The sequence below is a fragment of the Aotus nancymaae genome, unplaced genomic scaffold (genome assembly GCF_030222135.1).
Source record: "Aotus nancymaae isolate 86718 unplaced genomic scaffold, 86718_ANA_hifiasm-v0.15.2.pri h1tg000076l, whole genome shotgun sequence".
NCBI lineage: Eukaryota > Metazoa > Chordata > Mammalia > Primates > Aotidae > Aotus > Aotus nancymaae.
In genome coordinates this window covers 12,629,559-12,644,713 of record NW_026988491.1, presented here as the reverse complement: position 1 = coordinate 12,644,713, position 15,155 = coordinate 12,629,559, and the positions used below count along the sequence as shown (strand labels likewise).

The window sequence follows — 15,155 nt, the reverse complement described above, 5'->3', positions numbered from 1 at the left end:
GCCCTGGAGGACTTTGGACTGTCCTGAGTACTTATTTATTTATTTATTTATTTATTTTTGAGATGGAGTTTTGCTCTTGTTGCCCAGGCTGGGGTACCATGGCACAATCTCTGCTTACCACAACCTCTGCCTCCCGGGTTCAAGCGATTCTCCTGCCTCAGCCTCCCAAGTAGCTGGGATTACAGGCATGCACCACTGCGCCTGGCTAATTTTGTATGTATATTTTTTTGATGGAGTCTCCCACTGTCGCCCAGGATGCAGTGCAGTGGCGCCATCTCGGCTCGCTGCAGTCTCCGCTTCCTGAGTTCAAGCGATTCTCCTGCCTCGGCCTCCAGAGTAGCTGGGACTACAGGCACGCACCACCACACCCAGCTAATTGTTTTGTATTTTTAGTAGAGACATGGTTTCCCATGTTAGCCAGGATGGTCTTGATCTCTTGACCTTGTGATCCACCCGCCTCGGCCTCCCAAAGTGCTGGGATTACAGGCATGAGCCACCGTACCCGGCCTAATTTTCTATTTTTAGTAGAGATGGGGTTTCTCCATGTTGGTAAGCTGGTCTTGAAGTCTCGACCTCAGGTGATCTGCCTGCCTTGACCTCCCAAAGTGTTGGAATTACAGGCGTGAGCCACCGTGCCCAGCCTTGGTCTGGGTACTTGAAGTGTATTAGAATAAGCGTGGGCTGCTAACCTTTGGCTCCAGGTAGAGGTGTTTCTGTTGTTCTTTTGCTGCTGTTGCTGTGATGAGCTGTCATCCTGAGCTTCTGGATGGACCTGGGGGATGGAATTAGGAGCTTCTGAATTCTTGGGTTGTATAACCTAAGACCCAAGAGTCTCACGGCACTGCTGCTGGGCGGTGAGACTGGACCCTGCTGATATAGATGGTGACAGCAGCAGCATCTGCAGTTTCCCAGTGCATCCCGCATGCCTGGGCTTGGCCCCGTCATTTTATCCGCACAACAGTCCCACGAGGTGGGGTCATTACTGACCTCCTATTACAGATGAGGAAACAGAGGCTCGCAGAATTTAAGGAAGTCCCCTGAAGTCACACAGCTGGTCAGTGTAGTGGTTATTCACACCCCATCATCATCTGGCTATAGAACCCATTCGTTTACTTTTCTGACATCAGGGCTGCCTTGTAGCGTGGTAAGCTGAGTGACGCTCCACCCCACTGGACTGATCCTGACCCTGCCTGCCTGACCTATGCGGGGGGCCCTGGCTCTCCCTGTGTAAGCCCCCAAGGGTCACTTGTAATATGTCTGTGTACATTATGATAGCATAGATACTTCTGTTCCTGGTAGAAATTAATCATTTACGGCTGGCATTGACTGGTAACAGATGACATTTGATGAAATTGGCCAGCTTCTCACTGGTATCTCAGCAGAAACAGGGCTGTCTCTCCCAGGCAGTAATGACCCTACCTCGTGTGATCTGTGCTTCCCTACCAGGAGCTGACTTTTGAGGTGCTCCGGACTGGGACTTTGCCATAAAACTGCTTGTCAGGAACCTCGGACAAGTGGAGTGCCCGGGGCCCCAGCCACCTGCTCTGGGGCTATCTCCTCCGTCCGTTCATCCCACCCACAGCGCATCTTCACCGAGCAGAGTGGAAAGTGGCACATCCTGGCCAACGTGGTGAAACCCTGTCTCTACTAAAAATACAAAAATTAGCTGGGTGTAGTGGCAACTGCCTGTAATCCCAGCTACTCGGGAGGCTGAGGCAGGAGAATCGCTGGAACCTGGTAGGTGGAGGCTGTGGTGAGCCGAGATAGCACCATCGCACTCCAGCCTGGGCAACAAGTGTGAAAACTCTGTCCCCTCCAAAAAAAATCAGTTTTGGAAAGTTTGCAGACATTAACTCTTCAAATGTGGCTTCCATTTGATTCTTTTTCTACTCTGCCTCTGACCCTCCACTTACATATGTATGCTAGATCTTTTTATTAGATAGTCTATGTCTCTTATCTACTTTACTATATATTTTTATTCTTTTGTCTGTCCATGCTTTATTCTGTTTACTCTTCCCTACCTATCTTCCTGTTCACTCGCTTTCTCTTCAGTATTGTTCAATCTGATATTAAACTTAGCTATCAAGTTCTGAATTTTGTTGATTATATTTTTTAATTCTGTAATTAACATTTGATCCTTTTTTTGATAATTCAAGGCTCTTTGACAAAATTCTAAATTTCCTTTTTTAACCTCTTGAATGTTATCACAGTTACTTTAAAGTCTATTTTGGATAACTTAAATATTTACAGCCCCCTCACTTACAGATATGTTTTCTTTTGTATATTGTTTCTGTTGGTTTTTCATGTCTTATCACCACATGTGCCTGGTGAGTTTTGATTATGTGCTGGACATTGTATTTGCAAATATGCTTGTGGAAGTAATCTGGAGCCTAGTTTGATGTTTCCTTATAAAGAATGGATTTATTTTTGTTTCTCCCAGGTACCTGGGAACACTTGGAACTAGGATAACCTCAGTCTCGTTTCTGGAGCTGAAATTACTTGAGGCTGAACTGTGGTCCCTTTGAGGGCGTGTCTGTGTATGGCTCACCCTTATTCCTAGGCTCGGTAGTTCTTTAGGAGCCTAACCTAGAGTAAGAGATGTTCATCAGGGCTCTCCTCTTGGCAGACCCCTGGGCTCCAGTCCCTGTGTCCTGAGCCCCACGAGGTTATAACTGGTGCTGCTCATCCCCTCCCCCGCCAGTCCTCTCCAGTGACAGCCACTTGAACACTGAGCTTAATTCCTGGGTTTCCATCATTCCTTCCAGCCTGGTGAGTCATCAGTGTCTTTTTAGGTATCCAGTGCCTGCCAGCAGATGTTTTTTAATAACTCGTGTAGGATTTCTGGCTGTCCTCAGTAGGTGGTCTGTTTTACATTCCCTAGTCTCCCGTTAATGAAAAGTGGAAGTCCTGAGAGAGAATCATCATTCCCATCAGCATTCAAATGCCTGATTACACTTTTCCCATTAGCTACTCCTCCCTTTATTTGCTCCTCTCCACAGCAAAACTCCTCAAAAATATCATCTATCTTTGCAGTCTTCAGTTTCTCACATCCTGTCCTTAAACTCACTTTAATCAGGCCTTGGTTCCCCACTTCACTGCAAGCATTGTTGTCAAGGTTGTGCATGCCTCCATGATGCTGATTCCAGGGATCAGTTTTCAGTTGTCATTCTCCGACATATCGGCAACACTTGAAGTGGAGTGCCCTGATGGTAAGAGGTTGGCGGGATGAAGGAAAAACCCAGCCAAGGGCCATGAGGAATGACTTCCTTCCACCTCCTCCTTCCTTACCTTTGTTGTGGTTTTTGTTTCTATAGCACGGATTACCTTATAGTCTATTTAATGGACTTCCTTATTTTATGTTTTTACTTTGGTCATTTTGTTGATCTCCCCCATAATAACATAGACACAGTGGCTCACGCCTGTAATCCCAGCACTTTGGGAGACTGAGGTCAGGAGTTCGAGACCAGCCTGGCCAACATGGCGAAACCCCATCTCTACTGAAAATATAAAAATTAGCCAGGCATGGTAGCACACACTTATAATGCCAGCTACTAGGGAGGCTGAGGCAGGAGAATTGCTTCAATCTAGGGGGTGGAGGTTGCAGTGAGCTCAGGTTCTGCCACTGCACTCCAGCCTGGGCGACGGAGCGAGACTCTGTCTCAAAAGAAAAAAAAATAGGCTTCAGGAGGGCAGAGCATTTTATGCAGTTGCTCAGTAATTGACCCCTCCATTTGGCACAGCTCACTTGTCCAGTAGTTAATTGTTAATCGATGCACTCTCTGTGGAACAACAGGCTGGCCCTGTTGAGCCAGCACTCTCTGGGCACTGCCTCCACTGGACTCTGGCTGGCTGCTGGGCTTGTAGAGGTCTGCAAGACAAAACCTTCTGGTATGTTAAAAGCCCTGGCCAGAACTTTAAGTAAACATCACAGACACGTAATGGTTACAGTTTTGAAAGTGATTTTATAGTGATTTTTCATCTGTCCTCACAGCACCTCTGGGAGATAGGCAGGACAGGTATAGTTAGTCTCATGTTTCAGATGGAGCTCAGAGAGGAAAAAGGATTTCCCAAGGTCACACAGCACCTTAATAGCAAAACTTGGACTCAACCCCAGCGCTTAAAAATGAACAAAACTGGCTGGGCACGGTGGCTCATCCCTATAATCCCAGCACTTTGGGAGGCCAAGGTGGGTGGATCATCTGAGGTCAGGAGTTCAAGACCAGCCTGGCCAACGTGGTGAAACCCCGTCTCTACAAAAATACAAAAATTAGCCAGGCATGATGTCAGGTGCCTGTAATCCCAGCTATGAGGGAGGCTGAGGCAGGAGACTTGCTTGAACCCAGGAGGCAAGGTTGCAGTGAGCCAAGATTGTGTCACGGCACTCCAGCCTGAGTGACAGAGTGAGACTCCATCTCAAAAACACAAAAACAAAAACAAAAAAAGAAATGAACAAAGCTTCCTTTTTCTGACTGTAAAAATAATATGTGCTCATTATAGAAAATATAGAAACTACAAAAATGGTTAAAGAAGAACGTAAATTGTTTATTATGGTACCATTCACATTTTGACACATTTCCTTCCAGGCTTTTTAAAACACAATTGAGATCACATCGTATTACATATAACTTGTATCCAGCTTTATTACATAACAAACATTTTGGCCATTATTGTTATTACATGACAATAAACATTTGGGCACGGTGGCTCATGCCTGGAATCCCAGCACTTTGGGAGGCCAACGTGGGCAGGTGACCTGAGGCCAGGAGTTCGAGATAGCCTGGCCAACATAGCGAAACCCTATCTCTATTAAAAATACAAAAAATTAGCTGGGCGTGGTGCTAATCACCTGTAATCCCAGCTACTCAGGAGCCTGAGGCAGGAGAATTGTTTGAACCTGGGAGATGGAGGCTGTAGTGAGCCGAGATCACACCGTTGCACTCCAGCCTGGGCAACAAGAGCAAAACTCGGTCTCAAAAACAAAAATTCCCTGTTTTTTAAAAATATCTCATTTTAATACCTGCATAATAGTTCATTACATAGTTGTACCATAATTTATATTCTGTTGCTGTACGTTTAGGTTAAATAATACTTAGTTCCTACTATGAACAGGGTCCAAGTACTCAAGGCTGGGCTCTCAGATGTGGAAATCAAATTAGAAAGTGGATATGGCAGGGCTGTCGTAAAATAAAATATAAAAGCAATAAATGATATTACCAAAGAAAAGGAAAGTTTTTCAAAATAAAAGAAAATCTAGAGTCACAGTGGCTCACACCTGTAATCTCAGCACTTCTGGCAGCTGAGGCAGGAGGATCACTTGAGGCCAGGAATTCAAGACCAGCCTGGGCAACATGGCAAAACCCCATCTCTACTAAAAATACAAAAAATTAGCCAGGCATGGTGGCATGCGCCTTTAATCCCAGCTACTCGGGAGGCTAAGGTAGGAGAATTGCTTGAACTCAGGAGGCAGAGGTCATAATGAGCTGAGATCACACTACTATACTCCAGCCTGGGTAACAAATCAAGACTCTGTCTCCAAATGAAATTAGCTGGGCCTGGTGGTGCATGCCTGTCATCCCAGCTACTCAGGTGCTAAGGTAGGAGGATCCCCTGAGCCCAGGAATTCGAAGATGCAGTAAGCCATGATCATATCACTGCATTCCAGGCTGGGTTACAGAGCAAGACCTTGTCTCTAAGAAACAAAGAAGTCTAACCTAAATGTCATTATGTCATTTATGTGTGTGTGTGTGTGTTGTGTGTGTATGTGTTTGCTTGGGAGGGAAGTCAGCCTGGAGCAGGCCAGGCCGCAGACTGGGGGCCTTCTGATTCCAGCAGGGATGTGGGCTGGTGGTCCTGCCTGGCTCATTTCCAGGTCTTGCTCCTCTGTCCTGGCTCCACAGACTCTTCCAGCTGGAGGTGGAGGCCGATGCCCTGGTGAACTTCCAGCAGTATTCTTCCCAGCTGCTGCCCTTCTATGAGAGCTCCCCACAGGTCCTGCAAACTGAGGTCCTGCAGCACCTGACCGACCTCATCCGCAACCACCCCAGCTGGTCAGTGGCCCACCTGGCTGTGGAGCTCGGGATCCGTGAGTGCTTCCATCACAGCCGCATCATCAGGTGAGTAGGGGAGCGATGCCCTTTGGACAACATGTGTGTACCTGCTTGTGTGGGCAGTGGGGGCCACAGGCCTCAGTTACTCAGGAGGCTGAGGTAGGAGAATCGCTTGAACCCGGGAGGCGGAGGTTGCAGTGAGCCGAGATCGCGCCATTGCACTCCAGCCTGGGCAACAAGAGCAAAACTCCATCTCAAAAAAAAAAAAAAAAATTAGCTGTGTGTGGTGGCATGTGTCTGTAGTCCTAGCTACTTGGGATGCTGAGGCAGGAGGATTGCTTGAGCCCAGGAGTTAGAGGTTAAAATGAGTTATGATTGTACCACTGCATTTCAGCCTGGGCGACAAAATGAGACCTTGTCTCTAGGAAAAAATAAAAAAGGTGCTGCCTGGCTACCAGAATAAAATGTAAGAAGGACAATGCAGCGTTTCCGGAGTGCTTGCCAGGTGCCAGGACTGTAGGAGCTGATTTCTGCCCATCATGAAATTGGATTTTTCCACCCCCAACAAAGTATTGTCATTTTATTTTATTTTATTTGAGACGGAGTCTCAACTCAGGCTCAACTCAGGCTGGAGTGCAGTGGCGCGATCTCAGCTCACTGTGACCTCTGCCTCCTGGGTTCAAGAGATTCTCCTGCCTCAGCCTCCTAAGTAACTGGGATTACAGGCATGTGCCATCATGCCCAGCTAATTTTTGTTTAGTACAGATAGGGTTTCACCATGTTGGCCAGGTTGGTGTTGAACTCCTGACCTTAGGTAATCTGCCTTCCTCAGCTTCCCAAAGTGCTGGGATTAGAGGTGTGAGCCACCGCGTCTGACCCAGGTATTGTCATTTTAGAGAGAGCTAACAGGACCTGTGCAGGTCATTCAGCCAGAGAGGGTGAAAAAGGGGTTTGGATCCTTGGTGTCTGCTTGCAGGCTGCTCTTCTGGAAGCTGAAGGCCTTCTTCCATGCATCCATTCAGCCAGCAGATGGAGCAGCGGCTGCCCCTGGTGAGGGCACTGTCCCTACCCTTACACAGGACACCAGTTGGCCATCTTGTGCAGAGGAAGCCACATCTCCTCTGAGTATCCCCCAGATGGCTCAGTTAAGCTCTCAGACGCAAAACTCAAAACCTCACTGCTGGCTAGGCACGGTGGCTCACACCTGTAATCCCAGCGCTTTGGGAGGCTGAGGCTGGTGGATCACCTGAGGTCACGAGTTTGAGACCAGCTTGGACAACATGGTGAAACCTAGTCTCTACTAAAAATACAAAAAATTAGCCGGGCCTGGTGGCGCACACCTGTAATCCCAGCTACTCAGGGAGGCTGAGGCAGTAGAATTGCTTGAACCTGGGAGGCAGAGGTTGCAGTGAGCCGAGATTGTGTCACAATTGAGCCTGGGCGACAAGAGCAAAACTCCATCTCAAAAAAAACAACCAAGACAAAAAGCCTCACTGCACTTTAGTTTCCAGGCACAATCTTGGACAGCACAGTGTCTAATCTCACCACCGCTCTGTCCCATTTCCTGGGGCAGGTACAGCAGGTTGTGTAGATAAGGATATTGAAGCCGGGAAGGTTAAGTGAATTGCCCAAGTCTAGTGAGATATCTGTGTTCTGTGTCCCTTTTCTGCACCACCACCCTGCCCACTTCATGCTGGTGTGGCCCTAGGGCACATGTCTTGTACAAGTGAGCGGAGGCAAGTACGCTCAAATCAGCCCAACTAGCTGAATGGCGGGAACGCTCTTGAGCTGAAATAAACCAGAAAGTCTGAGTGGTGGGAATGCTCTTGAACTGAAATAAACGAGAAAGTCCGAGTTTCCGAGCCCACTTCCCTGCGTGTGTGCTTACCTTCCCCTGCCACCGTATGCCACACCTGCTCACCTCTGCTTACCCTGGCCCTCCCCTGCAGCTGTGCCAATAGCACGGAGAATGAGGAGGGGTGCACTCCCCTGCACCTGGCCTGCCGCAAGGGCAATGAGGAGATCCTGGTGGAGCTGGTGCAGTACTGCCACGCCCATATGGATGTCACTGACAACAAGGGAGAGACTGCCTTCCATTACGCTGTCCAGGGTGACAATTCTCAGGTGCTGCAGGTGAGCAGGGGGAGGGGCAGGTGATCACCCATCACCTCCCGGTGTCCACAGTTCCCTTTGAGCCCCTGGGCTCAGGTGTCACTCTCGGGCCTCTCACTGTCCCACCTTGGTCCTTGAGGTCTGAGCTCCTTCCTGGAGGGTGCAGACCCTTCCCTGGCTCTTCCCTCCCAGTGCTTTTCCGGGAGCCACATCCTCAACCTCTTTGCTTGATAACCCTGGGGAAGACCTCCAACCCAGCAAAATAAACTCAAGGCCCCAGTCAGTCAGCTCAGTTCCACTTTTCCTGAGCACAAATGGAGCCAGATGTCTGCCTGGAGGGGCTTGTGGGCTAGCAGGACCTGAGCTTAACCTTTTGCAAATTTGTCCAACCTGAGGCCCTTCAGGCTGCCTGCAGCCCAGGACAGCTTTGAATGTGGCCCAACACAAATTCATAACCTTTCTTAAAACACCGTGAGATTTATGCACTGATCTTTTCTTTTAGATCAGCTATCGTTCATGGATTTTATGTGTGGCCCAAGACAATTCTTCTTCCAATGTGGCCCAGGGAGGCCAAAATATTGGACACCCCTGTTTTACAGGAATTCAAACGAAGCAAGCTGAACTCTCTCCATTCCTGTTGGCATTTGTGCCAGAGGCCCTCCTGTTAACGTTTTTGATTACCTGGGCAAAAGGTTTGTCTTTTTTTAATTGTGGGCAAGCAGATGAGGTAATATTATTATTATTATTATTTTGAGACAGAGTTTCACTCTTGTTGCCCAGGCTGGAGTGCAATGGCATTACCTTGGCTCACTGCAACCTCTGCCTCCCGGGTTCAAGTGATTCTCCTGCCTCAACCTCCTGAGTAGCTGGGATTACAAGCTCGCGCCACCACGCCCGGCTAATTTTTGTATTTTTTTAATAGAGACTTGGTTTCACCGTGTTGTCCAGGCTGGTCTTGAACTCCTGACCTCAGATGATCCACCAGTCTTGGCCTCCCAAAGTGCTAGAATTATAGGCGTGAGCCACTGCCTGGTGATATTATTAAAAGCAACTTCATATTAGATTGAAAAGAAAAGGCAGGATGTTGGATTATGTTTTATTGTCTAGAATTAGAAAATTCTTCTAAAGATCATGTTCTCTGTGCCTTGGCATCAGAATGCAACTACATTATTCCAGAAAATGTGGATTTCTTTTTTTTTTTTTTTGAGACAGAGTCTCCCTCTGTTGCCCAGGCTGGAGTGTGGTGGTGCAATCTCAGCTCATTGCAACCTCTGCCTCCTGGGTTCAAGTGATGCTTGTGCCTCGGCTTTCAGAGTAGCTGCAGTTATAGGCACGTGCCACCATGCCAGGGTAATTGCCATATTTTTAGTAGAGATAGATTTTCGCCATGTTGCCCAGGCTGGTCCCCAACCCCTGGCCTCAAGCAATCCGCCTGCCTTGGCCTCCCAAAGTGCCAGGATTACAGGTGTCAGCCATTGTGCCCGGCCCAGAAAATGTGGATTCAAATCTTATGCCTCGTGCTCTCAGGGAAGGAAATTCTCCACCCACTGTTGAACTCCACTTCTGCTAAGAATCTTCTGTGCACCCAGCATGGTCCCACGCAGACCCTGCCTCCATGCGAGGGCATGCACACCCACCTCTCAATAGTCATGCAGGAGTGCAGCTGTCCTTTATCAGGTGCTGATTGGTGCCTGACCCTGAACTGAGTGTTGTATGTGTTCTAGTTAAGTCTCAGAATACTCCCATGGGGTGAAGGTCATTAATCCCCTTTCCAAAGAAACTGGGATTCAATGTTGTTACGAAGGGTGCCCAGGGAGGAACACAAAGCCGAGAGGGTGGGGCTTGACCTTCCATTGGCCTTGATGCCAGCCCCTTGCTCTCCCTGCTGTGTCTCTGCCTTGCTTCCAGGCCCAGTGGGACTATTGTGAGGTGACCCTAGTGTCACGGGTACACTGAGGTTGTAATGAACCTCATGGAGGAAGACAGCATTCAGCCAAAAGTGAGACAATAAAACCCTCCTAGCGCTCTCTCTTTTCATTTTTTTTGAGACAGGGTCTGGCTCTGTCTCTTAGGCTGGGGTGCAGTGGTGCAATCTCAGCTCACTGCAACCTTGGCCTCCTGGGTTCAAGCGAGTCTCCTGCCTCAGCTCCTGAGCAACTGGGACTACAGGCTTATGCCACCACACTAGCTAACTTTTTAAAATTTTTTGGTAGAGATGGGGTCTCCCTATGTTGCCCAGGCTGGTATCAAACTCCTGGTCTCTAGTGATCCTCCCACTTCCCAACGTGTTGGGATTGCAGGCATGAGGCACTGTACCTGGCCTCTAGCTCTCTTCCTAATACTGCTCTTCCTTCATTGAAAACATAGTACCTGTATGTAGAAAAAAAAATTGGTCAGAACAGAATGAAAAGCAAGAATCACTCCCAACCTGGACCCCCAGTACCCATCCTGAGATACAGCCAGCTTTTAAATTCCTTGACTCGGAAATGTTTCACATGAGCCGCAGTCATGCCAGGTCAACACCTCCCTCCCTTCCATCCACACTGGCATTTGGCTTTCCTGTTGCTTCTCTTTATGTTCGTTTTGTTTTTTCTTTTTTGAGACAGAGTTTTTGCTCTGTTATGCAGGCTGCTGTGCAATGGTGTGATCTTGTTTCACTGCAACCTCCACCTCCTGGGTTCAAGCGAGTCTCCTACCTCAGCCTCCCTAGTAGCTGGGATTACAGATGTGTGCCACCACACCCGGCTAATTTTTGTATTTTTAGTAGAGATGGGGTTTCACCATGTTGGCCAGGCTGTTCTTGAACTCCTGACCTCAGGTGATCCACCTGCCTTGGCCTCCCAAAGTGCCAGGATTACAGGCGTGAGTCACTGCGCCTAGCCTGGCCTCTTTATGTTCTTACCAGCATCCTCCTGGAGTCAAACTTCCCTTCCTCTTTCATCAGCTCCTCGGAAAGAACGCAGTGGCTGGCCTGAACCAGGTGAATAACCAAGGGCTGACCCCACTGCACCTGGCCTGCCAGCTGGGGAAGGAGGAGATGGTCCGAGTGCTGCTGCTGTGCAATGCTCGCTGCAACATCATGGGTCCCAACGGCTACCCCATCCACTCCGCCATGAAGTTCTCTCAGAAGGGGTAAGACCTCCCTCCCCGCCCTACCCGCTGGCCTGCTGGGCTCCAGCTCTCATATCACCCGTGCCGTGCCCGTGGTGAGCAGTGTCCACCATAGATCTTAGCATCTCCAGCCTCAGAGCAGAGGCCCCAGGTTCACAAGCCTCATTAGGCCCGGCCTGGCCTGAAGAAGGTGCTCCATCATTGTATTATGGGTAGGAGTCAGGAATCTCGGTTCACAAGTTCAGCTGTACAAGGAGGAGACTTTAAAATTTTTGTATAATGCACCTTAATCCCTAGCAGTGAATCTCCCTCTGCCAAACTGGAGAAAACCAATCTTAGCCCTCTTTGGGGTCTTCTCTTCCAGCTCCCCTCCAGGTAGTACTCCAGTTCTGGAGTCTGATGCAACCCCGAGGCTCACCTGGCTCCTCTAACCCAGCCCAGCCTGACCTGAACAGCCCCCGATGGCTTCAGTGCTCCTTGGTTTCTTGTGTGCCCAGCTCAAAGCCTGGGAAATGCTTGACAAGGTGGCCAAGGGCCTGTCCACCTAGATGCCACTTTCCTTTCTGTCAGATGGCACCGCTGGGAGGCAGGTGCAGGCCCGTGTTTGGGAAGCCTGGGAAACCCTGGTCTAAGGAAAATTATGTTCAAAGGGGTGGGGGATGAGATAAAAACAATAAAAGAGATGAATACCTCAAATCTTAAGATACTATCTAGGCTGGGTGCAGTGGCCATGCTGGGCCTGTGCTGGGCACCCCTCATAACAGAGAAGAGCAGCTGCACACTAACGCTGTCCCAGCCACCAGCCTAGCCTTCACGTGGGATTTCACCACAGCCCAGAGAACCGATGTATTTTATTCCCCTTTCAAAGATGAGGGCCAAGTGTGGTGGCTGATGCCTCTAATTCCAGCACTTTGGGAGGCTGAGGCAGGAGGATCGCTTGAGCCTAGGAGTTTGAGGCTACAGTGAACTATGATCATGCCATTGCCCTCCAGCCTGGGTAACAAAGGGAGATCCTGTCTCAAACAAACAAACAAAAAACAGATGAGAAAACCAAGGCTTAGAGAGATTAAGTAACTTGCCCAAAGTCAGGCAGTCAGTAAGTGCCAGACCTGGGAATTAAACCCATGTGGGCTCTCCTAGTAACTGCACTTAAAAAAAAAAAAAAAGCTTTATTGAGATATAGTTCCTATTCCATACAATTCACCTATTGAAAGTATACAATTCAATGGTTCTGATATATTATGTTGATTTTTACAACTGTGGTAAATTATATATAACATAAAATTTGCCATTTTAATCACTTTTAAGTGTACAATTTGGTAGTTTTAATCACATTCACAATGTTGTCCAACTACCACTCCTATTTTTTTTTTGAGGTGGAGTCTCACTCTGTTGCCCAGGCTGGAGTGTAGTGGAGCAGTCTCGGCTTACTGCAGCCTCTGCCTCCCAGGTTCAGACAATTCCTGCCTCAGCTTCCTGAGTAGCTGGGATTACAGGCACACGCCACCATGCCTGGCTAATTTTGGTGTTTTTAGTAGAGATAGGGTTTTACCATGTTGGTCATGCTGGTCTCGAACTCCTGACCTAGTGATCCACCCACCTCCGCCTCCCAAAGTGCTGGGATTACAGGCGTGAGCCACCGTGCCTGGCCCCATCACCCCTATTTCTAAAACTTTTCTTATCACCTCAAACAGAAACTGTGTAACCATTAACAACTCCCCATTCTCCCCTCCCCACAGCCCCTGATAACCTCTCATATCCTCTCTGTCTCTCAAACTTGCCTGTTCTAGAACCTCATATAAGTGAAATCATATAGTATTTGTCCTTTTGTGTCTGGCTTATTTACTTAGCATAATGTCTTCAAGGTTCATCTGTGCTGTAGCATGTATCAGAATTTCCTTTCTTTTTTTTTTTAGACAGTCTTGTTCTGTCGCCAGCCGCCAGGCTGGAGTGCAGTGGTGCGATCTCAGCTCACTGCAACCTCCGCCTCCCAAGTTCAAGCAATGCTCCTGCCTCAGCCTCCCAAGTAGCTGGGACTACAGGCGCATGCCACCACGCCCAGCTAATTTTTGTATTTTTTAGTAGAGATGGGGTTTCACCATGTTGGCCAGGATGGTCTCAATCTCTTGACCTTGTGATCTGCCTGCCTTGGCCTCCCAAAGTGCTGGGATTACAGGCGTGAACCACCACACGCAGCCAGAATTTCCTTTTTTATAAAGCCAGAATACTATTTTGTTTCTCCATTCAGTCATTCACTTATACACACCTGGGTTGTTTCCACCTTTTGCTGTTGTGAATAATGCTGCTTTGTACATGGGTCAGGAAATATCTGTTCAGGTCCCTGCTTTCAGTCCTTTGGTTGTGTACCGAGTAGAAAGCAATTCCGTTCTTACCCACTCTGCCATACTGCTTCCTATAGCATGCAGGTCACTGCTGAAACCCTGACGGTGTTGTAAGGAGGTGGAGGGTGGCTGTGTGCTGGGTACAGAACGGGACTCTGAAATGCCTGGTCTTCCTTGCGCCCCAGCCACTCCTCTCAGCACTCTCACCATGTTGCTCAGCTTCTGGGGGCCACCAGTGAAGAAGCTGGGGCTTGACTTTGAGTCCATCTGACTCTCAAGCCAGCACAAGGGAGGGTGGTTATTGCTGGTGGCAGTCATCAGGAAGGCTTCTTGGAGGAGGGGGTTAGTTGTGGCGTGAAGGGCTCAGTACAGTCTTAACATACGATGGTGAGCATGCTGGTTGGGTCTGTTGAACTTTGTTTGCAGTGATGCTCTCTGTAAGCAGTAGATGAAGCCCTGAGTCCTGGCTTCATCCCACACCAAGTGGATCCCAGCCTCCACTCACCAGTCTGGACCTCTCTCTCCCCAGGTGTGCGGAGATGATCATCAGCATGGACAGCAGCCAGATCCACAGCAAAGACCCCCGTTACGGAGCCAGCCCCCTCCACTGGGCCAAGAACGCAGAGGTGAGTGGAGCTTGAGATGGGGTGAGGCAGGGACAGGGGGCAGGGCCCTGCAGGTCCTCAGTGCCTGCAGGAAGCAGGTTCTCGACGGCACTCTGAGGCTAGCACTTAGGGGCTGATCTTGTAGTGGGTCTGCAGGCAGAGAAGCCCATGAAGAGCTGGGATCCTGGCATGGCTCTGCTGCTCTCTGGCTGGGTGGCGGGATCCACCCTGTGCCTCAGTTTCCTCATCCATGAATTCTGCTTTGGAGAGGTGGTGAAGTCAGCTGGTTAGTGCATGACAAAATTCTGCACAAATTGTAAAGTGCTTCCCAAATAGAAAGTGGCATGATGATGATTGTATTATTAGTCAGGGTTCTCTAGAGGGACAGAACTCATAGGCTAGATATATATATTAAAGGGGAGTTTATTAAGGAGCATTAACTTACACGATCGGAAGTTTCCACAATAGTCTGCAGGCAGAGGAGGAAGGAAGCCAGTCCGAGTCCCAAAGCTGAAGAACTTGGAGTCTGATGTTCAAGGGCAGGAAGCATCCAGCACGGGAGAAAGGTGTAGGCTGGGAGGCTAAGCCGGGCTAGCCTTTTCACATTTTCCTGCCTGCTTTACATTCTGGCCATGCTGGTACTGCTTAGATGGTGCCCACCTAGATCGAGGGTGGGTCTGCCTTTCCTAGTCCACTGACTCCAATGTGAATCTCCTTTGGCAGCACCCTCACAGACACACCCAGGATCAATACTTTGCATCCTTCAATCCAGTCAGGTTGACAGTATTAACCATGACGATGATGATGATGGTGGTGGTGGTGCTGGGTCTAGCTGCACACACAGGGAGCCTGGCTGGGCATCTCCTCTGAGGCCTTCCCCTAAGCTAAGCTCTGTCCTCCTGGGAGGATGGAGGCCTCTGGTCTCATCACCAGGAAGC

The 15,155-nt window shown here is 48.9% G+C and overlaps 1 protein-coding gene across 6 annotated transcripts in view; it reads left to right on the top strand.

Annotated features, from left to right (window-relative positions):
- PLA2G6 (phospholipase A2 group VI) overlaps positions 1-15,155 on the top strand; it is a 54,181-nt gene that overhangs the window by 18,233 nt on the left and 20,793 nt on the right. For all 6 annotated transcript variants that reach the window (XM_021668732.2, XM_064368039.1, XM_064368040.1 and 3 more), the window contains 4 exons: positions 5,898-6,113; positions 7,997-8,180; positions 11,104-11,291; positions 14,142-14,238. In XM_021668732.2, coding sequence (XP_021524407.2) covers positions 5,898-6,113; positions 7,997-8,180; positions 11,104-11,291; positions 14,142-14,238 — 685 coding nt within the window. The remainder of the gene's footprint in view (positions 1-5,897; positions 6,114-7,996; positions 8,181-11,103; positions 11,292-14,141; positions 14,239-15,155) is intronic.